This window comes from Larimichthys crocea, chromosome I (assembly GCF_000972845.2).
Source record: "Larimichthys crocea isolate SSNF chromosome I, L_crocea_2.0, whole genome shotgun sequence".
Taxonomy (NCBI): Eukaryota; Metazoa; Chordata; class Actinopteri; family Sciaenidae; genus Larimichthys; species Larimichthys crocea.
In genome coordinates, this window is record NC_040011.1 from 16,783,953 (window position 1) to 16,809,822 (window position 25,870).

At 39.4% G+C, this 25,870-nt stretch overlaps 3 protein-coding genes across 4 annotated transcripts in view; 2 read left to right on the plus strand and 1 right to left on the minus strand.

The window, feature by feature from the left end:
* Positions 1-14,390, plus strand: part of LOC104933214 (integrin alpha-5) — a 39,921-nt gene extending 25,531 nt beyond the window's left edge. Inside the window, exons 19-30 of the mRNA XM_010748605.3 lie at positions 81-148; positions 4,831-4,981; positions 5,348-5,440; positions 5,778-5,857; positions 6,054-6,134; positions 6,241-6,346; positions 7,129-7,287; positions 7,405-7,512; positions 11,049-11,162; positions 12,254-12,355; positions 12,494-12,616; positions 13,543-14,390. Coding sequence (XP_010746907.2) covers positions 81-148; positions 4,831-4,981; positions 5,348-5,440; positions 5,778-5,857; positions 6,054-6,134; positions 6,241-6,346; positions 7,129-7,287; positions 7,405-7,512; positions 11,049-11,162; positions 12,254-12,355; positions 12,494-12,616; positions 13,543-13,626 — 1,269 coding nt within the window. The 3' untranslated portion in view covers positions 13,627-14,390. The remainder of the gene's footprint in view (positions 1-80; positions 149-4,830; positions 4,982-5,347; positions 5,441-5,777; positions 5,858-6,053; positions 6,135-6,240; positions 6,347-7,128; positions 7,288-7,404; positions 7,513-11,048; positions 11,163-12,253; positions 12,356-12,493; positions 12,617-13,542) is intronic.
* Positions 14,391-15,858: 1,468 nt separating this feature from the next.
* fbxo2 (F-box protein 2) lies at positions 15,859-19,560 on the plus strand. Its single transcript, XM_010748604.3, has 6 exons — positions 15,859-15,999; positions 16,906-16,972; positions 17,493-17,619; positions 18,459-18,551; positions 18,630-18,768; positions 19,056-19,560. The coding sequence occupies exons 2-6, from the start codon at positions 16,936-16,938 to the stop codon at positions 19,188-19,190; spliced, it is 531 nt and encodes a 176-aa protein (XP_010746906.1). The 5' UTR covers positions 15,859-15,999; positions 16,906-16,935; the 3' UTR covers positions 19,191-19,560.
* Positions 19,561-20,169: 609 nt separating this feature from the next.
* svbp (small vasohibin binding protein) lies at positions 20,170-23,299 on the minus strand. 2 transcript variants are annotated; one of them, XM_010748603.3, is made up of 3 exons: positions 23,110-23,299; positions 22,563-22,696; positions 20,170-21,526 (listed from the first exon to the last, which is right to left on the minus strand). In XM_010748603.3, exons 2-3 carry the CDS (start codon positions 22,674-22,676, stop codon positions 21,440-21,442), a joined length of 201 nt encoding a protein of 66 aa, XP_010746905.2. In that variant the 5' UTR covers positions 22,677-22,696; positions 23,110-23,299; the 3' UTR covers positions 20,170-21,439. The 2 variants fall into 2 exon arrangements, with proteins under 2 accessions (XP_010746905.2, XP_019122798.1); XM_019267253.2 differs by lacking the exon at positions 23,110-23,299 and adding an exon at positions 23,010-23,104.
* Between the last annotated feature and the right edge of the window lie 2,571 nt (positions 23,300-25,870).

Sequence of the window (25,870 nt, forward strand, 5' to 3'; positions counted from 1 at the left end):
CTCACTCCTCCCTCTTCCTCCATTTATCTATATCCTTTTCTCTCTCTCTCTCTGTTTCTCTCTCTCTCTCACTCTCTCAGGCCCAGATTCAACTCGATTGTGGAGAAGACAACATCTGTGTCCCTGACCTCAAGCTGGCTGTTTATGGGTGAGAGGAAATCACCTTTCTATTACTTTACCCGATTCAACAAACAGAACTTAAACCCTCCAGTCATGCAATGCCAGTGTGCCACAGTTTTCTCCGTCTGTGACTCATAAAACACAACAGAGATTCAACCGAAAAAAACATTTGCCACGTGAAACACCCGGTGTTTGTCTTTTTTCCTGCTGAACTTGAGATGCATTTTATGTTTCTGGTTAAAATAAACACAGCAAGAACTATGTTAGCATAGTTAGCATAAGCAGCAGTTGCAGCTTTGGCCGAACAGACAAAGCAAACCACACAAAAATAAAATAGCCACAGCACAGACCGCGATGTTTGAAGCCGTATTAGTTCAGTTTTTCAGCCAGTTTTGAGGGAAGCAGAACAAACTGTGAACATAACATTATCATAAAGTTAGTATGGTTGTTAGGGACAGCAATGGTAGAATTCATTTCGAGTTGTGTTTCTATCCATCCAATGAACTTAAAGATTCACTCTTTTGGTTCTGTTTTGGTCTCAACCAACCCCTGAGGGAAATATCTGCCACTTAAGCTGCTGCCTGCACTTTCACTTGCTAACCTTACCTGCAGCTGAAAACATGATTGGTGAGAGTTTTAAGAGTAAACCAAAACCGTAAAGTTGAAGGCAGTAAAACCAAAACAACGAGCTGAGATGCTAAAAGGCTTCACAGAGCTGACGCAAGGGAGTAATCACTACAAGCAACCAATTTCACATTCTACATGGTCATTTAATCAATGGTTCATATAAAAAAAATATTGATTAGCGCAGTTTTAACTGTCTTATTGATAAGTGCAGAACATTACTGCAGTAAAAGCTTGGAACCATACAACACAGGATAAATATGATAATGATATAATCACATATGCAAAAAACAAAAATGGGTGCATAATGATGTCAAGTCATTCATTATCTTGTTAGATGATTGTTTTGGCATTTTTTGCATTTATTTAACAGACTTTAAAAGGACAGGAAACACTCAGAGAGAGAAGGGTATTGATGCCACAACAAAGATCGTTGCGGTCATATGGTATGTGCCTGAAGGCTACCAGGTCATGCCAGTTAACCATAATTTTAAAGTATAATAAGTAAATTACATTGCACAACATGCACAATTAAAGAAATGACAACACAATTCTTCACATTGTGGTGTTTCCACTTCAGAGTCCATTATTTTCTGTACTTACCAAAAAGATAAAAGAACAAATGTTGTTCGTTTGGGTTTTCTGAATTGGGGCTGTATGAGGATCTCATGTATAGTCAGTGTTATCTATCTAAGGGAACTTTTTGTTCAAGCATGCCACATACGGGGGTTACACATGTTTTGGGGTCACTGTAGGGATAGTGGAAATCTTGTGAAAGACGCTGACTCCATCTTGAGATAGAGTCCAGATTTATGTTCACGTTAAAGAAAGCAGGTACCAGCCCATCATTACTATGGTAACCAAGGTCAGAGGATAGGGCTGTCTCAGTGCCATGACACAACAGATAGGTACATAACGTAGTAGTCTCTACACTTCTACACAAATTTCAACAACCTACAGCATGCTCCCATTTTGGTGATGATACGCAACTTCTATGGCTGAGACAAGGTAAAGCCGTGGGAATCAACTGGGTAAGCTTAAACAAATGTTGATTTTTTGAGGTCTGCCTTTTTTTGTGGCTAGAACATGTTTTTTTCTGCTGATCCTTTCCACAGCAGTGCTTTGCTTTTACTTCCATACCAAGACTTTTGTCTGCTTTTCCAAACTGGTAGCACACTGACCACTGTCTACTGTAGCTAACACACTGACTATGCATAAGTACGTCATACAAATCCACTTAAAAAAAAAACTATCCCTTTAAAGGTACCCTGACTAGAAGAGCTATGAAGCAATGTTTTCATTAGTGGGTCCCTGTTTTGATGTATGCACACATCAAGACGTACTTGCATGTGCATTATTAGCACATGAGCAATGCAATAAACATGTCTGTGGACAGTTTAATGCTATTCCACTGATCATTATGGCTTGCACAATAAATAACTGCAGGCACAAGGTCAGCATTACAAATCTTTTTACTGAATTAAATGCATTCAAACAAAAAATTTTAAGCTCGAAGCATGCCACCTTAAAACTGAACAGATAACCTTTAAACTCAGGGTCAGTTTCTCTAGTGCGTTAACTACTGATAATGTTTGATATATAAATAAAGTTTCTATCTGCAGAGTTTACTTTATCTACAGTGAGTTAAGTGGGAGATAATCAAAGAGAGGAAGTTGATGAATGATATGAAAAGGAATAAACATGATGCTGTGAGTCAGATCATTTCAGACACAAATGCAAAGACGCTGTTAACAGCTCTGAACATGCACACACTGATATGTACAGATATGCAGCACAGATCCATGACTCTTGGCACACTCACTTATTATTATTGTCATTAATGAATCATCTTGTTGATCTTGTTTGTGAACAAACGTCAGCCAAATATTTGGCAGTAAGTCCATTCACAAAGCGAACTCATGAGCTTGTCCTCCCAGTCAGCTCTGCTATGAGGAGTGTTTTGCATTACATGGCCATGTGATTTCTCTTAGCTGCAGAAATACAATCAGTGCGAGAAAAGTCTCCCATGAAAACTCAAAGATCTGCATTTGTAGGACCAAACACGAATGATTCAGCACTTTCACTAAACAAAATTTCCCTTCGCTGACATACTATAAGAAACAGCACTTTCCTGTTGCTAGCACAGAATTTTCAAACAGTGAGATGTTAAACAGTCACAACCTAGAGGTCTGTCACTGGCGTTTTTGAGTCGTATCCTCTGGCTTCAATTATTCTTTCATGAGCTTCATGATCCGCTGTTATATTTTCCCAACAAATGAAACTCAGTTGCAGTTAACGTCTCAACCATACTCTGCAGAGTTCTGTCCGTTCTCAGCATCTGCTCATTGTTGGTGTTAGGCTATCAGTGTTGCTTCCTCTGCATTCGCAAAACTTTCCCGGGCCTAATTAAATTCATCTGGCGGTTGTCTTACCTAGCGAAGGGGTCACTGCGTCCAGACCCTCTCAAGACGAGGGGGGGAGGGGAGGAGGAAACATGGAATGAAAGAAAAACCCTGATTGTGACCGTCAACCAGTCTCCTTTCTCCTCTTTCTGTTCAATAGTAACATGAATTTACTACCACAAAGTGTAGCTCTTTAGTGGGGTGAGGGCTGGAGTTGGAGGGTGTCGAGAGGATTTATCACTACACCACTGAATGCATGTTTGCACACAGGGGCGTCACTGTGAACACGCGGAATAAGGTGGGGGTCTGTTTCCTGAGACAAATCACAGTGATCAGATTTGGGTCACTTCCCAGGTCGACCACAGACAGACACGCAGGAGAAAATGGCCTTTGGGGACTGTCTGAAACAGAGATGCATTGTTTGGAAAAACTTCACGTCCCTGCTTTTCATTACGTCTTTTTTTTTTTTTTTTTTTTTACAATTGCTTCGTGGACATTTTGGTCATGCCCCGCACCGAGTCACTTGAAGTGAACGCAGAGGCAGAGGTAGCACAAAGTGAACCGTGCCAGAGAATACTGGCTGAAAATGGAAGCCGCTATGTTCAGTCATTCTGACTGCTGTAGATAAACAGGCTTTGAAATAATGACTGTGTAATAGATACTCATGGGAAATACCACTTTTAAAAAAACAAAACAACACAAAACCAGATTAAAGCCTGCGGTCATGGTTGTGGCACAATGTGGCTTTGAGCTAAATGCTATCATTAGCATACTAACAATGCTGGAAGCAGGTATATTTATCATGCTCACATCTTAGCATACCAATATTTGCTAATAAGCAGTAAGGCCAAAGTAAAGCTGAGCATGATGGGACACTGCATTGGACACTTTTTCTCCTGATCATGAAGATGGAAAGATTATTTTAGTGATTCTGTTTTTTCCTCATCTCCGGGTTTCATCTGTGTTCAAATCTAAAGGACTTGGATTTGAGACTTAGATACAAAGCGCAAGCTTAAATTTATGATTCCCCAATTGTTGATGCGATGAAGGAGTTATTATCTTGACTATTAAAGATGTTTCCGATGTTCTTTTTTTAAATTACTGCTCAATGAAGAGATGTGAAGAAAGTTGAAGAGCAATTTTTCAAAGCAGATAATGGCTCTTATAAGTAGTGTTGATGAATTTCTTCTAGAATTAATAATTTATTTTCTGAGATTTCTGATTTTAAAATCTTTCCACTTGCCGTGTTTGGAACAAACCATCTACTGGAGTTTCCAGGCATGTCTGAACTTCTTCCTCTTTGAGTAGCTTTTAAGCTGCACTAAATAATACTTTTAAATCACTAATCAATACTTTTAAATCACCCTTTTCATGTGCAACATGAAAAGGGTGATTCATAGTGATGAATCGACATAAAATTAACTGATTGACTATGTGGTTTTTCTCAGCTTTATATAGCATTTTATTGTCTTTCAACTCAATTAATTAAAAAATGCTGGTTTATTTTCTGTTGTTTTTCATGATATTAAATGATGAACATTTCATACTCCTTTATGGGTTCTTCTGGGGAATCATCTGGGGAATTCCGAAACTCAGAAACTTAGTCTGTATTAATGGCTGTTAACAACCTCTGCAGAGTGGATCAGTTAAGTATAGTGATGGTGTTGTGGTTCTCCTCTCTCAGTGACAGACAGGAGGTGTACCTGGGCGATGAAAACACTTTAAGCCTCACCTTCAATGCCAGGAATGAGGGAGAGGGAGGGGCGTATGAGGCTGAGCTCTATGTGGTGTTACCACCCGAGGCCGACTACAGCGGGATAGCACGCAACAATGTGGTGAGACAAACTGTCGCTGTGACTATACCTTTTAAACTACCTGTAAGAATTATTATTGTTATCATTATTGTTCTCCAACTTACAAATAACAAAGTGTCACTTGAATGCACAGTGCTTGTGTACATCCCCATCAAAATCTGAGCAGAATAAAAACACAGCATAAAAAATCTGCCAAACAAAAACAACAGGAATCATCCTGTGGCAGAAAACACATCATAAACCTTCTCATAAAAACTGGTCTAAAACTTTTTTGGATGTCTAATAAAAAAAACAAAAAACATTTTAGGTCTTTAGTTATGTAGTAATCAGACCATCAAAGAGTTAAAGAGTTGACAGTATTTGATGTTTTGCTTGTGTCCTCTGCAGAGTTTGACTCAGCTGACGTGCAGCTATGAAGCAGAAAACCAGACCCGCTATCTCGTGTGTGATCTGGGAAACCCCATGAAGTCTGGTACCAGTGTAAGCAGTGCCCACATGTTGTTGTTGGCCTTTTTTTTGTGTCTGAGTGCAATTTAGTCCAGTCAGATTCTTTTTGAATGACATACAAAACATACAAATCATCAAACTAACACATAGAAAGAGTGCCTGCTGGATCCGAATTGTGTTTTTATGACTACCTACTATGTGTGCACAGCAGGGAAAAGAGTTCTTTGTGTCTTTTGACTGAGTGCATAGTAAAAAAAAAAGAACAAAAAAACAAATGTAAATCAAAGGCAAGACATCTTTTTTATGATGTGACCATTTGTCTTGTCCCTTGGATGAATTGTGTTCTTTTTTCCATGTGTTCATTTCCTAGCTATGGGCTGGCCTTCGGTTCACTGTGCCCAGACTGAAGGACACTCACAGTACCATAGAGTTTGAGCTCCAAATACGAAGGTAAGTCACTTTTAGTCCAGTGCTGTACAGTGAGGGGGGTGTCAGGTGTCACATCAAGAAATGTCTTGATGTATAATGTTTTATTTAGTTTTGAAGCAGCATGTTTTATTAATGATTATTTTCTACATTTCACATAACTGTGCAAGTGTTAAATGACATCTTGAATTGAATAAATGTTTCTGTCTATCCGTTTCAGTAAAAATGCAAATAACTCAGTGAGTGAGGTGGTGCTGTTTGAGCTGGAGGTGGCTGCGATGGCTGATGTCATTCTGCAGGGGTGAGGCTTCTCCACTACATCATGACATTAGCGTTATATAATAATCACTCTTATTACAGTGGCTGCTGACAAGATAACCATCAAATCCTGTGTTTTTCTGTTGCAGCGTTTCTCGTCCAGACAAAGTCATATTTCCTCCTCCCAACTGGAGTGTTAGTCAGAGTCTGAGGGAAGAGCAGGACATTGGCCCCGAGCTTCAGCAGGTCTATGAGGTACAAACCCTCCACACATGCTTTATGCATTTTATTTTCAATTCTCTCTGCTCTCCCATGTCTGTTTTCAGTGATGTTTTAAATTGTTTTAAATGTTGTCCAGTGGTTATTATGGGGCTGCATGAAAATTTTTATTTAAATAAATTCTGTAAAATATATAATTCAACTGGTAATTAATGAAAATATTAAAGACATTATTAAAACTCAACTCATTATTATGAAAAGTGATTTCTTCCTTTTTTATGACGATAATAACATTTACATTTAACTTTTAAAGGTCCAATAGAAGTGTGTAGAATTTAATTCTTGCTGATTGCAACCCCTTCACTTTGTTTAGTGCAGTGTTTAGTTTGTCCATTCTGGAAGAGGACCCACAGCTCCTGTAAACTTGAAAGGCTCTTTTGATGGTAACAAAAACATAACAATTCTTGTTTTCAGGTGATTATAAACTAAAGAAAACATAGTTATGTATGTTGCATTCCATTTCTGCTATTTTCTATACATAAAGACTACTTAAATCTGACCTTTAATATTTTTTACAGAATTTAATATGAAGTGGCTTTTAAAACTGAAATTGGTGGAAGGATGCTTTTTTCTAAATTAAAAGGAGTATTAAAATAGTAATTAAAAAAAAAATAATCATGAAATCTAAGTTTCAGTCCCCCCTCCGCAGCACAATCATTTATTTCTGTACAGTAGACCAAAAAAAACAAACACAGATCCTTTATATTGTAAGAAAAGTGATTTATCTTCATCTAAAACAAAGAAACTCTCTGTCCCAGTTGGTGAATAATGGTCCCAGTGTGGTCAGCCAGTCCAGATTAGAGGTGAAATGTCCCCTGAGAGCTCACAGCCACGAGCTGCTCTACCCTGTGGAGCTGATCACCGAGGGGCCGCTGAGCTGCTCCTCCAAACACACCTTCAATGCACTGAAACTCAAGGTGAGGACACACACACAGCTTGGTTGGCATGGAGAGGCCATTAGCCATGGTCTATTCTTGGCCTTGAACATTTGATTGTGGTTGTTAATGACTCTGTCAATGTCTTTACGTATGCAGCTCCAGCCTCCAGCAGCAGAGAGTCCCACGTCACTGAAATCCGGCACTGAGCATCACATCCGGAGGAGGGAGCTGCACAGGGACCTCCTGGCTGAACAAGGAAACCTGGTGAGACAACATTAAAATAATCTGACAAGCAGTTTTAAAACTGGTCCTTGTGTATCTACAGACACTGTCCATTTACAGATACACCTGTACTGTGTTGTAGTACTCAAGGTCAGTCTTGGTCTCGAAACAAGTCTCAAGACCACTTGACCAAGGTCTCTGTCTTGTCTCTGAATTTGTATTTGGGCTCAGTCTCAGAATTTTATTTCAAGACCAGTCAAGACTACAACTGCTGGGATATCAACAGAGTTTCCCATTAATCACCCTAAAAATGTCTAATTTGTCCACCATAGTTTCATAATGAACTAAATACATTGATGAAAGTGGCTGAGAAACGGTTCAAAAAGTTGTTCTACAGTCTGTAGAAGTAGAGCAAACACCTGTGTGACACAGAAAACTAAAGAGAGGACGGGAGAGTTCAGGTCGAGGTTTAACCACAAGACCACGAGCTGACAGCTGCAAAGTTCCTCCAACAAATCAACCTCAGTATTTATAAAACAGGTCATTACAAAAAAACAAATGAATATAAACTAGTTCAATTTAAGGATTGTGAATTTATTTATTTATTTATTTATTTTTAAAAAGCAAGGTGATCATTAAAGTAGTTTGTGAGTAAACACTAAAATAAGGTGGAGGATTGAGTAGAATCAAAATGGTAAAATAAAAATACACAGGAAACACTTCATGTTGTTAAACTCCATTGCTCTCAATAACCAGGTGTAGTCTGCTCCGGTTTAGGCTGAGAGTTGCACATGTTGAAATTAAATTAAACTAATAACTTTCTAAATTATTATTTTTTTCATGTTAGGTAGGCTATATACTGTCTGGTCTTGGTCTTGACTTGGTCTCGGTTTAGGTGGTCTTGATTACAACACTGCTATACAGTTAAATTTAGCACTTTATGAATTCTAACTTGTGAAAAATATTTTTAATAAAAAAAAAAAAACTGAGATATTTCACACATTATACGCCTACATTACCCACAATGCAGCTCAATTGCTAAGAGTTCAGCCAGAGATTCAGGTGTCTAATGCTGGTAGTGGGTAATGTAGCCTCGAGCTGCTGGCCTTCAGACTAACACTGACTCAGGTGACACAACAGGCTTTATTCAACTTTTTTACATTTGCAGCAGTACTCCAACAACAGCCTAACCACCTCCTGAACTACATGCATAAACTGAAATAAGAGTGGACAGACATCAGTTTCTGATTTGTGTATCCATAAATTATTGCGTTTAGCCAAGCTTAGCTCAAACACTGCCAAGTTTGGCAAAATGGTTATCCTACAGTAGCTCTGTCAAGGCAGAAATGTCATGTGCTTTCCAGCTATGCACAAACTGCAGTCCATTTTGATAGCAGATCTTCTTTAACTTCTCCAGAACATTTGTTCCTCATCAGCAGAGAACAGTTGAGTCCATGTGTCCCATAAAGACCCCAGGAGATGTTTGTTTTTCTCCTTCTCTTTCCTGCTTGACTCAGCATGTAGAGGGAATCATGGTGACTCCAGTGTGTAGAGCTGTTCACTTCACAACACGCCACAGCAGAGGCTCTTAAATAAAGTGAATGGCTCTTGTGTTGGATCTTCAGTCCCACCGGGTTTCTTATGGGAGTGTGTTTTCATGAGTGTGTGGCTCTTTACTCAAGTGTGTCTGTGTGATTTAAATTATAATGAGATTATTTCTTTCCACTGAGGAAATAGATCTACAGTAATGAGCTCTGGTCAGCATCTCTTGCTGCTTGCTCTAATTGTTTGTGAGATGAAGTAAATTAAGTTTGTGATTTACAGTTGTGATTTGCTTTCGTGTGGCTTGTGTCACTGACTGTCATGTTTGCCAGCTAATCTCTTGCGGTATTTAAATGAACCATCTGTAAATTGGAGAATAGAACCGCATGTTGAAGCTGTTTTCTGCTCCACTGTTTTGAAGGTTGAGTGTATCAAAATTATTGAAACCTAAAAAGGAACTGATCTTTGACAGTGATATCATTTAGCATTTCAGATCTTTAAATTAATGCCCACATCTCTGATTTACTTTTGGAAAAAATTAATGAAAAGAAACGTGGTAGTGATATCCAACATGGCTGAAGAAACACACCCTAGAGAAGCTCAAACACCATTGACAGAGAGTCCTATGAATAGATGTGTGCCACACTGGTGATTTCTGGAGGGTGTGGTGCATAAAACACTATATAAATGAGCGTTTAGGACTACCAAAGATAGCTACAGCTCATGCATGTTTATTCATATTTATTTTTACCGTGAGTGATCACTTATTGGTCTTTTAGTGAAAGTTAAACCAATTCTGGCTAAAGCAACTGGAAATACAGACCAGCAAAAGATAAGTTGTTTATGGTGCTGTGTGCAAAAAATGTCATAAAGCATACAGTATGTTGGCAATGAAAATCCTAATGGAGGAAAATATCTATTACAGTCCAAACAAAGATTGGGAAGGATTTTTTTCCGGCCGATACTCATCTCAATATTTGGAGTTTTAAAAATATGCAAACAATACATCAGCTGATAGTCCATTTTCTGAAACATAGGGAACATAACATAAACAAAAAAAATCCTAATACAGATTAGATTCATTGAGTTTTATTGGGTGTGACAGTCTACTCTTTGGTGCTGAGGTGTAGTAGTGTGTATATGCAGGTATACAGTGTGTACTCCCCTCTCAGCAGGGGGATTTACAGTCTGCACATGTTATAGATTAATGTTACAGAGGTTTGTGAACAGTAATCTGTGGTACCATGTGTATTAGTGCTTACTACCAAATACCTGTGTTCCCTGACTTTAGTCTTAAAGGCAGCGCCTCCCCGCAAGGCAACAGAAATATCTGAAAACTGGTGAGAGGTTGACCCCTGTGAACAAATGACCTTCCTGCTGTGGTTCTAAAACCTGTCAGCACCATAGCTCACACAACTACAAATATGAAGCAGACACACAAAGACACCTTTGAAGTCAATGAGTATAAACCATCGGACAATGATGACACTGACAACAGTTGCAAGCTGGAGGGAGAAACGTCTCCAGAAAGATGTAATGGTAGCGACACAGCAGGATTGTGTTGATCAGTGTTGAGGAAGTACTCAGATCCCCAAAGCAACACTTCAGTTTACAAGCAGTGTATTACAAGTAAAAGACATGCAGTAAAAGTATCTGTAAAATGCACTTCAAGTATCAAAAGTAAAAGCAGACGACCCACAGTCAGTAACCCCCCTACCAAGACACCACTACACCACCACTATTGAGGACACACTATGTCATGCTGATACTGTTTGCATGACCTCAGACCAACATATACAAAGCTCTAACATCTCCCATCTATCTGCTGTCTACCTACTTACTATCTACTTTTAAAAAATGAATAGTACCCTGGATTCTCTCTATTTTAACATAAAGATACAGGCATTGAATTGTCTACTATTCTTTGAAGTGTATGTCAGTAAGTCTCCTTCCTGCCAGTTTAGTCATTAATGAAAAGAAATAGTGCTGAACATTACATTAGCACTGTGATTGACTGTGGCTCTGTCCATATGTAGACGTGCTCGACGGTGGAGTGCTGGCAGCTGCGGTGTAATGTTGGGCTGCTGGAGAGAGGAGCCAGCGCTATCCTGACCATACGCTCCAGACTGTGGGCTGAAACGTTCATCGAGGTGAGACTACAGGACACACTGCTCTGCAATGTTGCTTGAATCTGTTCGTACAGGAAAATTTAAATCAAGAGGAAAACAAGGACCAGATGAGAGACCCAACAAACAGTCAGACAATCTGTGTTCTCATACTGCCCTCTGTTGGGCAGGTCATTAAACAACAATTACAGATCTGTGTGCCAACTATTCATCCCATGCATTCTGTACAGTAGTTTTCATATTGTATTTTTACAGTTATAATACAGGAAATGAATGTACTTTTAGCTTATAATAACAGACAATGATACAGCATGTCCAAGTGTTTGTTAAACCTAACAAGAACAAAACAGTTTCCCAAAGGCTTCATTTTTCATTGACTGCGATTTTCATTGAGCCTTTTCACAACTACCAACTATTTTTGCACATTTTTTTTTTCCAGCTGTGTCCAGCTACACAACTCCCACGGGTCCTTGAAATGAAAATAGCCACACTTGGACTTTGAAAGTGCTTAAATCTATATATTGTGTGCAGAAATTGAATGCATATTGAAATTTGTTTGATTTGTTTTTACTTAACGTTAGTAAAGATGCTGTGTCAGTCTTGTAACTGTAAAAACTCTTTCTGAATGTGAAAAAAATTGGTCCTGGAAATTCCTTAAAAGTGCTTGAATTCAATGTTTAAGAAGTTGTGGAAACCATGTGTGCACTGCATTGTGAAGCAACAATCGACCCATCGTCAAATCACATTTAAATCACAATGTTTATGAATACAAACATATGTTGACACATTCAACACGCTGCATACTCAGAACTGATAAATGCTAATCCTTGTGTTGGGGCAGGCATCAGTCTGAATTTGACCAGAAACATTATTAGTAGCAGTATCAATAGTTGTAGCAGTAGTAGCATTCTGGGTTTTATTACAGTATATTACATTACATTGTATTTTTTTATGGAATCAATAAGTTTCTGTAATTTTGAGGGATTGTTTGGCTTGATTGTAGAGTATTAAAGTAGTACCACAGATGGTCAGATATTAGCAGCTGTTAAACCAGTCAAATCAGTCTAGACATTATTGAAATGTTTATTTATTAACTGTCCTGTGCTCGTCCACAGAGGGCATATAAGCAATATGTACTGGAGTGCTCTGTTCAGTACAAGGTGGACAGGATGCCTTACTTAATTCCTCCCAAATTCAAGCCATCTGGATCCAAAAAGGTAACTTCAGCAGATTTTTATTGGATTTTTATACTGCAATGAGCTTGTAAACTTCAGATTAATAACATTTGAGTGCTAGTGGAAAGTGGAACAAGTCGACAGAGGCTCGTCTGAATGCTGTGGTTTCCTGTTGTTCAGGTGGAGATGGGTGTCATGTGGAACAAGCCGGACAGTCTGTTCTATGTTCCAGTGTGGATTATCATCCTGGCTGTTTTAGCTGGGTTGCTTTTACTCTCCCTGCTCATATATCTACTATACAAGGTAAGGCACTGTACCATTACCAGAGAAATGAACAGTCTGACTGGCTGCCATGTGTTAAAGATGAATATGAGAATGACTAAGGAGCAGTTTTAAACTGGGAACCAAATGATACACTTGATATTCCTCTATGTGGTCTCATTAAACCTACCTGGCACAGACCCCCTGTTTAAAGGCAGACTAGACTAAGGACAAATGGACACAAAACTAATACAAAGACACTCAAGACTAATACAAAGGGGACACAAAATGACTACAAAGAGACCCAACACAACTTCAAAGAAACAGAAAACTACCACAGAAAAACACAAATAACTACAAAGAGATGCAAAACAACTACAAAAAGGCACAAAACCACTACAAAGAGATGAAATATGATTTTAAAGAAATGCAACACAACTACAAAGTGATGCAAAACCACTAAAAAGGGATGCAAAAAGAGATTTAAAAAAATACCACACAATGCGTGTAAGAGGCAACAACAAAGGGAGGCAATACAAATATAAAGAGATGCAAAAAAATAAACTACAAAGAGACAAAACAACTACAAAGAGACAAAATGACTATAAAGAGATGCAGTATACAAGCATAAGCATAATGATTAAAAAGAGATGGAAAACAACTACAAAATAAGATGCAAGAAGAGATAAAAAAAAAAATGACTACAGAGAGACAGAATGACCACCACAGATGCAAAATTTCCACACAGGCACACAAAATGACTACAGATGATGTTGTCATTTGTAGGCATTTTGTCTCTTGGTTTCAGTCTGGATGTCTTGCCTCTATGCATGAGCAGTGGGGAAGACTTCTGTAAACAGGAAACTTCCATGAGAGAGATAGATTCATCTCTCCAGAAATCCCCCTTTACAACGTAGACTTTGTGTCAGATTGATCTGTACGTGATCTTCCTCTCTCCCTCTTTCCAGATGGGCTTCTTTAAAAGGTCAGATCCATATGGTACGACCATGGAGAAGGCCCAGCTCAAACCACAGGCGTCCTCTGAAGCTTAGATCTGAGAAGGAGTCTCAACTGCAGCTGTTCCAAAGAACTGGAATTATTGTCACATTCCCAAACAAATAAGGACACTTGCTAATGATAAGCAGGCAACCCATGTATGAAGGGACAGTTATGGGTGCTGTATCACTGGAATACACAATATCTGGTGCTGCACTAAAATGCCAAAGCAGGAAAGACTACAGGGGTCATGCAGTTAAATGTGCACTGCTGTTTTGGACATGAATTTGTACAATCAGAGCAAGATTTATGCAGCCTCTGCAGAGAGAGCAGCAACATGGATTTGCTCCTTAGAAGCTCATCCCTGTGGAAAATGTCTTGTTGGAAAATACTCCTCATACGCAATGTGTTGACCAGGAAACGAATTGAAGTTCACAGCCCATATCGATACAGGGAAAAAATGCACCTCCAACAAAAGGCACTAAGGCGACAGTATTTCTTCATTCCTAATGTGTGTGTTTTAAGCCATGATTGCAATCCTGGTGCTTGATTTTTCTTGAAATTCCTGCTTTTGTATGATTTATACACCACTTTTTATTTATGGCACAATGTTTTTTTTTTTCCCTATTGGTTGTTGAATGTTGTACTGTACTGTCTGTAGGACAATCCTGATGAAACTGCAATGTTTAACTTGAATTATTCCTCTCCCATATTGGGAGGTATTTTGTGTATGTTGTAATGTATGTGATGTAGTCATTGTGTTGTGACCCATTGGTGTTGTTGCCCAGAATAAAGCCTAATTTTGTATACCCACCCAAAACGTTATTGATGTGAGTTGTAAGTAGACTTTTTTACTATTTGACATCAGTATCATCACGTATCAGTTAGCTTGCAATGGACATCCCGAACGTCTTTCAGGTGTTAATATGACAGATAGCGTCTGTTCATTTAATCCTTACTCACCTCAGCCCAATGTGTTTGTGGTCCATTAGCCCCCTCTGCAGGTGGTACACCTTACTCCAACTATTCAGCTTCTGTCTTCTGTTGTCTTAAAGTGCTGTCACAAATATCAGGAGTTTAAGGTGACGGCCAACAACAGTCCCAGCAAAGGGATTATGATCCAGTTTCTATAATGTTACATATTATATTCATGGTGCATTCAGTGCAAGTAAAGTGCATTTATTTTTATTCTAATAAATACACAGTTCCCGATGTGTATGTGCGCCTTTAAAGTCTACTGAAGCTGCAGAGCTTGATTAATAAATCAAAACAGACACCAAAGTTCAACATAACCTCTTTCAGTGTCTCATAAATGACTCTCATCTTATACTGTGTATGGTTAGGCAGCATTACATAATCCCTCCTCTTAATGATTCGTCCTGGATGTGGTGTTTTTAACTGGTATTTAAATATCCTGTGGAACTTTTGATACTTTCCACAGAATGATATCCTTTAAAGAGACCCAATGCAACGTGAGCAGCCATCACATTTAGAGGAGGAATAAGAGGAAGAAGGAGATAAACTGGAGGAAAACAACAGAAATAACTTCAAGTTGAACACAAAGACAGGCACAGCTCGGCTCCACACACACAACCAGTGCATGTTTCTGGCTTAAAAGTAACAACCAAGCAGTTGGTACGCTGGCTGTCTGTGGATAATTGAAACAGACTGCACAAACAGGCCAGTGGTCACATTTATACCAATGATGCTAGGGGGGGAATTCTCTTCACTTTCTGTCTGAGCACACTTAAAAGAGTGTGAAATACCTCCACAGTCCACAGACCACAGCAACCTCTATTTCAAGTCTTCATGCTAAACTAAGTTAACCAGTCACTGGCTGTTGCTTTGTTTTTAACTAACACAACAGACAGAGTGATATCTGATCATCTGAATATCAGCCAGAAAGCAATTAAGCATATTTTGTAAAATCATTAAAATGACCCAGTGATAGTACAATGTGATGTTCTTACAGGATGAATGGGGTCACCTGGCTTCTGCTCAACTGGAGGTGTTGAAAAAGAAGTTGATGGATAAAAACTGCATTAGAATTTTTTTTTTTTACCAGATACAGGACAGAATGCACAGATAAACTCCAACATGTTGACCTGTACAAGATAAATTCTGACCTTTAAAGAAGAGTACTGAATGTTTTCTTCCACCATTAGTGTTGATGTGTTGGCATTTGTGCTGAGCGTGTGCATGTTTGGTTCTGCTGAGTTCTGCTGGATGGACGCTGCAGATTGGGTGTTTTGTGTCTCTCCTCTCTCTCTCTCCCTCTCTCCCTCTCTCCCTCCCTCTGTTGCAGCATGTGTGTGTGCTCCCCGTTATAAAAGCTATCACTGTCACCAGGGCGCTATCCTGCAGAGGAGCTCAAGTGTACGTCAGAGAAAAAGAGACTAACAGAAGACTGCACTTTTCTTCCACTGGCTGTGAGTAACACGTTTGCTGCCTTACTTATTTACACAGAGCAGAGTGTATTATCTACAGTAGAGCATGACATTATTGTGCATGTACTGTATCTTTTATGCCTAACACTTTGAATCTGCAGAGCCAGATGACTCAGCTGTTTGAGTTTGGAGCCTCAGTGAGCTGTGAAATGCAAGACAAAAATAGCTAACAAAGAGCCAGAAATGCTATTTGTACTTACTAAAATAGTTATTATAGGTTGTGCTGTGACTTATTTTAATGTCATAAACCCTGGGATACACATACATTAAGAGCACAGATACAAACCTATGGAATATTTTGGAGTTTCCGATGTGGTATGAACACGATACGAGGTGATAGTGGTTATAACAGTAGTTACTCCCATACATTGCTTAAGTAGGATAGATTACATTTTAGTGTCTGACTCAACAGACCCCCAAAACCCCTTGAACCACTGGTTTCTATGGCGACATGCTACAAGGCTGTTTTCCTGCTGACTGATGTTTGCTGGATGACTGGTTGATCCTCTGTGATACCTCCTATTCAGCATGTAAAGAGGGCTTTGCCCCATCTGTTGTATCAGTGTTTGGGTTTAGTATCTGTAGAGGTGACCCAGCCTGGTTTGGGACTCTGAGTCCACCCACGGGCTGTTTTTATTTTTAATCTTGTCACCCCAGTTGAAGTCAACACTGCGTGTGCCAGTAGCTGCATATTAGTGTGGCCATAACTTTGTTCAAGTACACTGAAATTGACCTTAAAATATACTGAACATTAGTCGGGTGAAAGCTGTCAGTTGTTTGTCTTCCCTGTAACACACTGTGTGTGTGTTTGAGACTGAAGACATCACTGCAGCAAAAAGAATTATTGATTGGCTGTATAAGTTGCTGTTTCCTGTTTCTCCTGCGTAGGCTGTGTTGTGCTCTGTATAAACTGCAACCATGGCCAGAAACCTGCTGAAGAATCCCAGTGGGGAAGGTAAGGTGTAATTTTCTTCATGGAGGATTTGCAACTAACTAGATCAGGTCTGTATCTGCTCTGGAGCTCATCCAGGTGCCCAACCATCTGTGCAACCAGCAGCTACTACTCTAAAACTATAACTGCAAATTGGTCAAATTTTCCATCAATGTCCTGAAGTAAAGTAGGAATAATAATGTTCAGCAAGAAAAATGCCAAAATGCCAAATGCCAATACTATTCCTTAAAAAACTACTTAAACATACTTTCAGCAGCATGTCGTGGTCTTTATCAATGGCCCTGACCATGCAGCTCAACAGACTGTTCAGATTATTTTGTCTATCCTGGACTTCCATTCCAAACTTTTACATTTGGAGAAAAATGGAACTGGATCAGATCTGTTCCTGAACCTCTTTTGTTTTTGCTGCTGCGTTGTTTACCTGCTCTTGGAATTGAAGTCGACTGAGTAAAATCGTAACAGCACACACAAATAAAACACATAATACTGCTATTGACAGCTTGAGTGTGCATTTCCCTCCTAGAACAGTTGGAATTCTGGGACTTGACGGAGAACGGAGGCAGTCAGTGGAAGGTGGAGGACATGCCGGGAGACTGTGGTTTTGACTTCTGCACCGATGGAGTGACCAAATACTTTGTAACCTCCTTTGAGTCAGTGTTTATTACTATTTGTGTAGTTATGCATTTATCTGCTCAATAACCTATAGAAGTTAGTATAGACTCTGAAGTCCATAAATAACCACCCAGGACATCTAACTTATGTAAAAAAAATATATATATTAAAAGAATATTATATTATTATATTATGTATAATTTTAGAACATGTGCAAATTAAAAATGTACAAGAAGGGAAGATCTAGGAATATGCTGAGTTAATCAGCAATGAGGAGAAATATGCAATGAAACACATAAAACTACTGCACCCAGTCTCTCCCCTTCTCTCTCAGAGAGAACATACATCATCACACAGTGTTTAGTGAATTGTTAGACATTCTGGGAAGAAATAATTGAGTAAAAAGCCTGTTATTTCATTGTAGAATTTAGATTACTTACAGATATAGATTTTGTGTAATAACGATGTATGTTTACTTGTCATGTCTGTGCATCCATGATTGAAAAATTCAAGCCATGGAGCAAATTACGTTTAAGTTAATATACAAGTACCTGAATACAAAATCCAGTTTGGAGACATTAACTTGGTTATTATGCTGTTGGCATGCACATTATATAACAGGCACAGGGAGCTTATTCAACCTTGTTTTATCCTCCCAGCTTGTAATTGGGGCAGACCTTTATTTGTTCACATTGACCGTGCCCTGGCCAACATTTGAGACCAGAGGCCTTTTGTTTGAGGAAATACAGTATATGTTATCTAAGTAGGTTCCATTTTATATTATCTAATTCATATTTAATTTGTTTAATTTTTATGTCAGTGTGGCTTGACTGTTTTCATCAGATCCTCCAGGTTTCTAACAAACTGTGTGTCCTAGGCTGTGTCTGAAGAGGCAGGTGATCGACTTGTTAGCGGAGGGTTACTCTCCCGAAGAGTTGGACAATGAGCCTGCCGTCACAGTGGAAGACTGGTAAGATAGAGGTTCAAGGACGTGCACACGCATACCTTCTATAAAGAACTAGTGACTGACGGGCGACTCATCCTGCAGGTACTGCGGGAGGTCGGATTGTGGATGCACTTACCAAATGACTGTGTCTCTGCTGGATGAGAATCAAGAGGTCATGAAGGAGTTCCAACCTGAGCGAGTGACTCTCGACCCCGACTGTGATGACTGTTCATGGAAACAGGTACACAGAAGAGGAACACACTGTACAGTCAGTGGGTTATCCTGGAGTACAGGGACATGGTCACATTGGTTCACATTCACAACTACCTCCGTGTTTGACAGGAAAACACGTCTTACATTAAAGGTTGACTGTTCTGCAGGACAATCATGAGTTGTTTTGCCAGAACCATTCATTCAGATGACTGAGAGGCTGTATTGTGCTGTTATGTAACACGGGTTATTTTAGAACATTGATGCTGACCTGACCGTACACATCACAGTGGTTTTCTCTTTGTGTTCAAACTCCAGGTCAGTCATACATTTTCTGAGTACGGCCCTGGAATGCGTTTCATCTCCTTTGAACACGGAGGACAGGACACCAGGTACTGGGACGGTTGGTTTGGAGTCCGGGTCACTGGGAGTGCTGTTACTGTAGAGGTCTGATCGAGAAGAGAAAGAATGAAAGGAGAACGGAGCTGGGGAGTTAGGACTACTGAAAGGTGGCAGAGGACGGTGGAGAAGGTCTCCGGACTGACAGAGTGAAGTTTCGAAGTTTCAAGAGGACCAGCTTTGCCTTATGCAGTTGCACCCGTTAGAAAACTAACTACACTATCATGGCAGCACGTCAGCTTTACTAACCTCAAGATAATTAATTTGCTGCTTGCAACAGTTAACAGTAACCATTTCCTACTACCTCTGCACTCTGACTTACCCTGGTGTTAAATGACATGATGTTTTTGGTAGGTGGAGGCGTTGTAAGCAGTCAAGTGATTTATGATTTAAACTGGAATTAAAATGATGAAATAAACTGTCATCATCACTACATCATAGCCTGTTTTGTCGAGTTAATCTTTATTTTTTTTAAAGTTTAGTCAACTTAATGTGATGATCTCACATCTCCAACATAATTGAATTGTTACTGTAGACGCAGGATTTGTAGACCAGACGTGGTCACAAAGGCTTTTTACAAGAGTGAAGGAAAGTGACTACTTGGGTATTGTTTTTAAGTACAATTTCAAAGTATTTTTAATTTACTTGAGTATTATAATTTTCTGCTTTTTTATACTTCTACTCCACTAAATTAAAGTGGAGCTCGTTTGAACTACTTATATAGAATTAGTTTTGTCCACTGGTTAACTACCTAGGGGCTGGGTCTGTCCTAAGGGTCATCAGATGTATTGAAGGGGTGGTAATATGATTCATGCCATATGTAAGAGGAAAAAGAATTATATTACACACATTGGATTTTGTTTTTCAGACTTTACTAAAATCTTTGGGTTATTTTTGTGAAAATCAGCCTGAATGAGGTGAGCCACACTTGAAGAACAGGACACAGGAGTTACAAAGATAAGATTAGATGACAGCAGATAATGTAGTATGAGGGTATCATGCAGACGCTGTCAGGTAAAAACAACAACAAAAACAAGTTTTAAAAAAACTCACTTTTATTTTCACTAAATTAAATTGTATAACTTAGTGGAAGAGGAGGACACAATGAACTAAACAAAATAAATATTTTACAGTCCTCCGAAATAACAGAAGTTGTTTAGGCCACAAAACTTGTGAACATGATAATAAAAAGCAATATCATTCATGTCCAGGCCAGTTGGCTCTGCATACAATGCCATTCACAAAGTGAGCACCCGTTAAAGCTGTCTGTTTTGACACTACATTAAGCATGGTTTATGGATCGCTGGAAAACAACTCCTCTTTCTGCCATTCCCACTTAGAATCCATATCTGTGGTTGTGAAGTGGATGCAGTAGCTGACTGGTGTTAGTCAGTGAAGCGTAATATTTGTCTTTATCATGCCAGTGTTAGTCAGTGTAGCAGTACATACACTTTAGAGCAAACAATGATGTGATGTAGCTGTTGCACTGCTGGCAACGCAATCACATACTGCAGCCTCAAACTGCTTCATTCAGTTTGACTCTTATATTTTATATTAAAATAACAAAAAGACGATCTCCAATCTCTACACTGCATCTCATTTAAACAAAACAAGAGCTTACAGGGGACACAGGGTTTAAACTACACCAATAATGTAAACAAAAATATTTTATCTGTGGGCATCCTGGACAACACATTTATTCATTATGTAACTGAATTATTGCACAATAACATGTGCATTTACTGCAGCCCTTATTGATGTAATAACTAACATAGTGGCTTCTTGTTTTTTCTTCTTGCACATTTGAGACTGAATGGATGGTGTAGTGTTTTGGTGAAGAAAGAAAGCACTAAAGCTTTAGGGTGGGTAGTGTTAAACTCAACTAAGTTGTTTAAGTCTCACTACACATTGGAGCTTTCTTTGTAGTGATCAAAAATCACTTAATGCAGCTTTATCTATGTCTACATAGATAACTTCGACTGTGCTTTTACAGTAACAGGTAGATCTATGACCAGCTGATAACTTCTGCCCTCCCTGAACTCTTGAGACTTTAAGTTTGGATTAGGACACAATGCTTTCAGTAAACTTTAGATCAGCTTATCGTAACAATACTCTCTAGCATATTCAGGTAAAGACTTGAGAGTCAGGAATTGGAGTCAGAAAAACATCAAGACCAAAGATTGTCTTAGTGTAGAAGTATGTGTAGTAAGTAAGTAAGTGTGTGGTTGTGTGTAAGCTAATAGCATGTGTGTACACGGAGGATGACAGGTCCTAGTTCAGATGAAAGATGAAGGCAGATGAAGTCATTCTCCTTGTGACTGCATCTGTTTGCAAAAGGCCTCAAACTGCTGCTGCTCCAACTCTGTCATCACCTTGTTCAAGGCATAAATCTGGAAATGAAGAAGAGAAGACACAGACACAGTTGATTATACAGGACTGAGAAGTACACACACTACAAGAACAACATTCTCATGGAGAAAAAGGATAGTGTACAGCATGAGTGCCAGGGCTAAAAATAGTAGAGGTGCAACAGATCACAGGACTCTGGAGTCTTGCCCCATATCCTACCCACAAATGTTGTAGTAAAGACCAACCAAACCGAGACCAGAATGTACTGAGACTGAGACAAGACCAAGACTTTGAGGGATCGAGACCGAGTTAAGATCAAGACCAAGGCAGGGTGAGACCACCCCAACACTACAGTAAACTGCTTTATAAAATACTGAGCTTAAACTTCGCAGCTAGTGGCTTGCTGGGAAGTAAAAGTGAAACTTGGCAGGACAGGTTAGACGTTATTAGGTTATTAATAGGAAACTCTGGTTATATCTCTGCAGTTGTGGTCTTGAAATAAAATCCTCTTTGTCCGAGAAATTACAAAATTTTGTACAAAATAATCAATCAATATTGAAATCAATCAATCGCCTGATTATGAGTTTGTCTCTGTGAGCCACTGTTTTAGGACTTCCATGGTAGACAGGGAGTGTCTGGACAACAGATAGCAGATATCTCAGAGTATTCTCCCTGTCCAGTCTGATTAACAACTTCATACACAGGAATGACGAGACAGACACACTTGGGCTAATCTATGTAAACAGATATTTAAATATGAATGCAGGTAAATAAAAAAGCTAATAAAATGTTAAACTGTCATCAGATGTTCAAAGACAACGTTTTGGCGGATGTGTTCTGCCTCTCTTGCTCTCCATGTGGGCATCTGTAATGCAGTGCTCACTCATGCAATCATATTCACCACAGTAATAATATGTTCGTGAACACACCTTCAGCCACCAGTTAGTTTGAAACCAGTGGGGTCAAAGGGGAAGACAGCAGATTTTTGCTATTTCAAACTATTTCTATGAGGACGAATAGGCCCAGTCTCCCAGTCACACCACTGATAAGCACTAACATGACAGTGATGTCAGTCACCTCTGCCCTCTGTCTCTGTTTGAGCTCTTGCTGTACAGACTTCTGCTTGGCTCTGTCTCCTCTGGTCGGGGTGGAGTTCAGCTTCGGCTTGTCTTTACGGCAGGCAGGCTCCATGGCGACAGTCCTCCAACAACCTGGGACATTCAAGATGAGACACTTGTGTCACCGCAAACGTAAAACCTAAGAAAACCTTTTTTTAACGTAAATACGAGATAAAACTCGACTTGTTTAGTTTAACCTACATACCGCCAGCAAACAGAAAGGCTGACGTAGCTACGTAAAACTTGAACATTTGTACGCTCAGTAGTACATTACACAAAGTAACATGAGTGGCGCCAAATTTATACTTTCTGTAAACCTTCAGGGACAACGTTAACTACGCCGTTCAGCTAAAATAGACGTATTTCTACCTAGTTTATGGTTATTTATTGGTTGTCTGAAGGTTACCTAGTCAACAAACGTCTATCTGCCCAGTTAGCTGACGTTAGCTGGTTAGCAGTGTTCACACAGACACTCATGCTCTCATTGCACATAACAGCGCACTCACCCGTGAAGTATAAAAAGTAGAAAAACAGTCATATGATTTAAATTAAGCCAGTAAGTTAGCTGCAGCTAGCTACTAGCCGATCAAAACAGCTGTTCCTGAGGTGTCACCAACAAATAAATCCGAGTGTCGCAGTGAGTCGTCCGTACAAAGGTTCCGGCTTTAAGCTTCAGTGTTTTGACTGCAGGACGCGCCAACATTTCGAGTGAGACATTATTCCCGACTTTACTCAGACACGTGTTTTGTGAAGGAATTAACTGCGCATGCCCGCAATCCAGTGTAAAGGGCTGCCCATAGACATATATACACATAGACGCCGCATTGAGCGGGTCGACGTCGCCGCCATATTGGAAATGGCAGATCTGTCCGTAAACTAATACAAGGAAATGGACTGAACTTCATAAAGCGCCTTTCTACAAAGTTCTTTAAGTTAATGCCTCTTATACACCCATTCACACACACACTAATATATCTGGGAAACAAACAGGCACCAGAAACAACGTATGTAACTTTTAAAGTGATGATTATAAATGTTTACTCCTTTTTGTAAGCACCAAACCAACGTATGTATTTTTCTAATGCTGAGTGTTTACAGCTACTAATGTGTGTAACACTGTTAATGTGATGATAAATATTGAAATATTTATATTTAACATGTAATCTGTGTCTATAATAACCAGATCCTGAAATGTAGATGTGACATGAGGGTTTCTGAATTAAGAGCAATAACGTGTACATTACACGTGAACATATATACATATATATAGTACACACACACACACACACACACACACACACATATATATAAATGTGTGTGTGTGTACTATATGTATGTGTGTGTGTGTGTATGTATGTATGTATATATATATATATACTGTATATTGTCGTTAATATAAGCAGGATTACTGTTGATAAATAGACAGTGGAGGAGCATCAGCAGAATTTCTGAAATTCAAGCATTGCACGCTTAAACATGTTCCTAAGCCTATAAATATGAAGATCCTCCTATGAAAACTGAAATTTATATATCCAGGTAAAGATCAGAGCGACCGTTTCTTTTCTCCTCTCAATTTCATCCAGCCCTCTCTTCCCTCACCCTCTGAGTTGCCCTATCCTGTCCACTGCATCTCTCTCTCACACACACAGACACATCATATTCACCTCTACTGTATTGTCCTTGGGTCTAAACTAGCTCATAAGGATCCGCACTACAGTAGAATTGCGTAATCCGGGGGGGCATTGCTGGTGAGTGTTGTCTGAGGGCCTGTGTGGTCTTATTACTGTGAGTGCCCAGACTGCACGCAATACACTTACTTACACTTACTTACAGCAATACAGGAATAGAGAAATCAATTGGATACAGCGGGGCAGGACTGTGGAGGGATGCCTACTAATCTTTCTCTGCATCGTTCAGAGTTACTGAGAAGACTGTCTGGGACAAATATGTACCAGAGAAGATGAGAACAGTATGGTGCTATAGGACGTTTCATCCTGGGATGGTTATTAATAACAATTACCTCAAGCAATGCTGCATTCTCTCATACGTGAATAATAATACACGATGATAATAATAATAATACACGAACATAATAATACATTATAATAATATACAAACCTGTGCCGATGTGTTCAAACTCATCTAAAGCCATTATTGAATGAATTAAAAAAGTAAATGAGGTGGTGAGATATTTATTTTAAAAATATTAATAACTGAGGGTAAAATCAGAAGTCACTCTTCACACTTACATCTTAAAAATTAACACCATAAACGAGATGATGAGGCCAAACAAAAACATCAGAAAACAGAAAAATAGCTGCACAAACATCAAGAGAATAAGATTTACTGACTGTACATGTTTAATTTTCAAGATATGTATGTGCTGAAGTTATTGCCTTGCCTATGATCTTATTATTCAGTGATAGAAACATATAGTGGAAGTTGTGGAAACAATAAAAATCAGAAAAGTCATCATTTAGCGCATCTTTAACGCGCACACACGCACACGTATATGCGCGTGCGTCAGTAGTAGCCATGGAAATAGAACGGTCACGCGCAGACGAAGTCATATATAAGGCCTGCTGACCTTTCGCACGTTCTCACTTTGCACGTGAACTTGACCCGGAGTCGACCTGCTGCAAAAACTGACCGCTTGGAAAACCTGTACCGGACAACCGAGAGGAGGAGAAGGAGGAGAAGGAGAAGGAGGAGAAAAAGGAGAAGGAGAAGAAGGAGGAGGAGAAAAAGGAGAAGGAGAAGAAGGAGGAGGAGAAAAGGGAGAAGGAGAAGAAGGAGAAGGAGGAGAAGGAGAAGAAAAAGGAGAAGGAGAAGAAGGAGGAGAAAGAGAAGGATTTCATTTTCAGCTTTATTTACAGTTGGCAGTAGAAAAAGGAGAAGGAGGAGAAGAAAAGAAGGGGAAAAGAAGAAGGAGAAGCACCAGAAGGAGCAGAAGAAAAAGGAGGAGGAGAAGGAGAAAAAGGCCGAAGGAAGAGAAAACACCTGCGGGAAAGATGCCTCCTTCCGGACCGCCCACCCCTCCCTCCCTTGGAGACCTGCCTGCGCTGGACCTGCCTCTGGGTAAGACACTTAAATCAATGTATTCTAATTTTTATTCCTATTCTAATATGTGAGCAGAACCTGTGTAATTTAAAAGTAGACGAGTTGGAAAATGTTTGAGATACAGATTGGGTCATGCTCGGTGTAAACGTGTTGTTAGTTGGTTTTAGCGCTTTAAAACTTCGGGAAACATCTTAACAATAGTGCAGC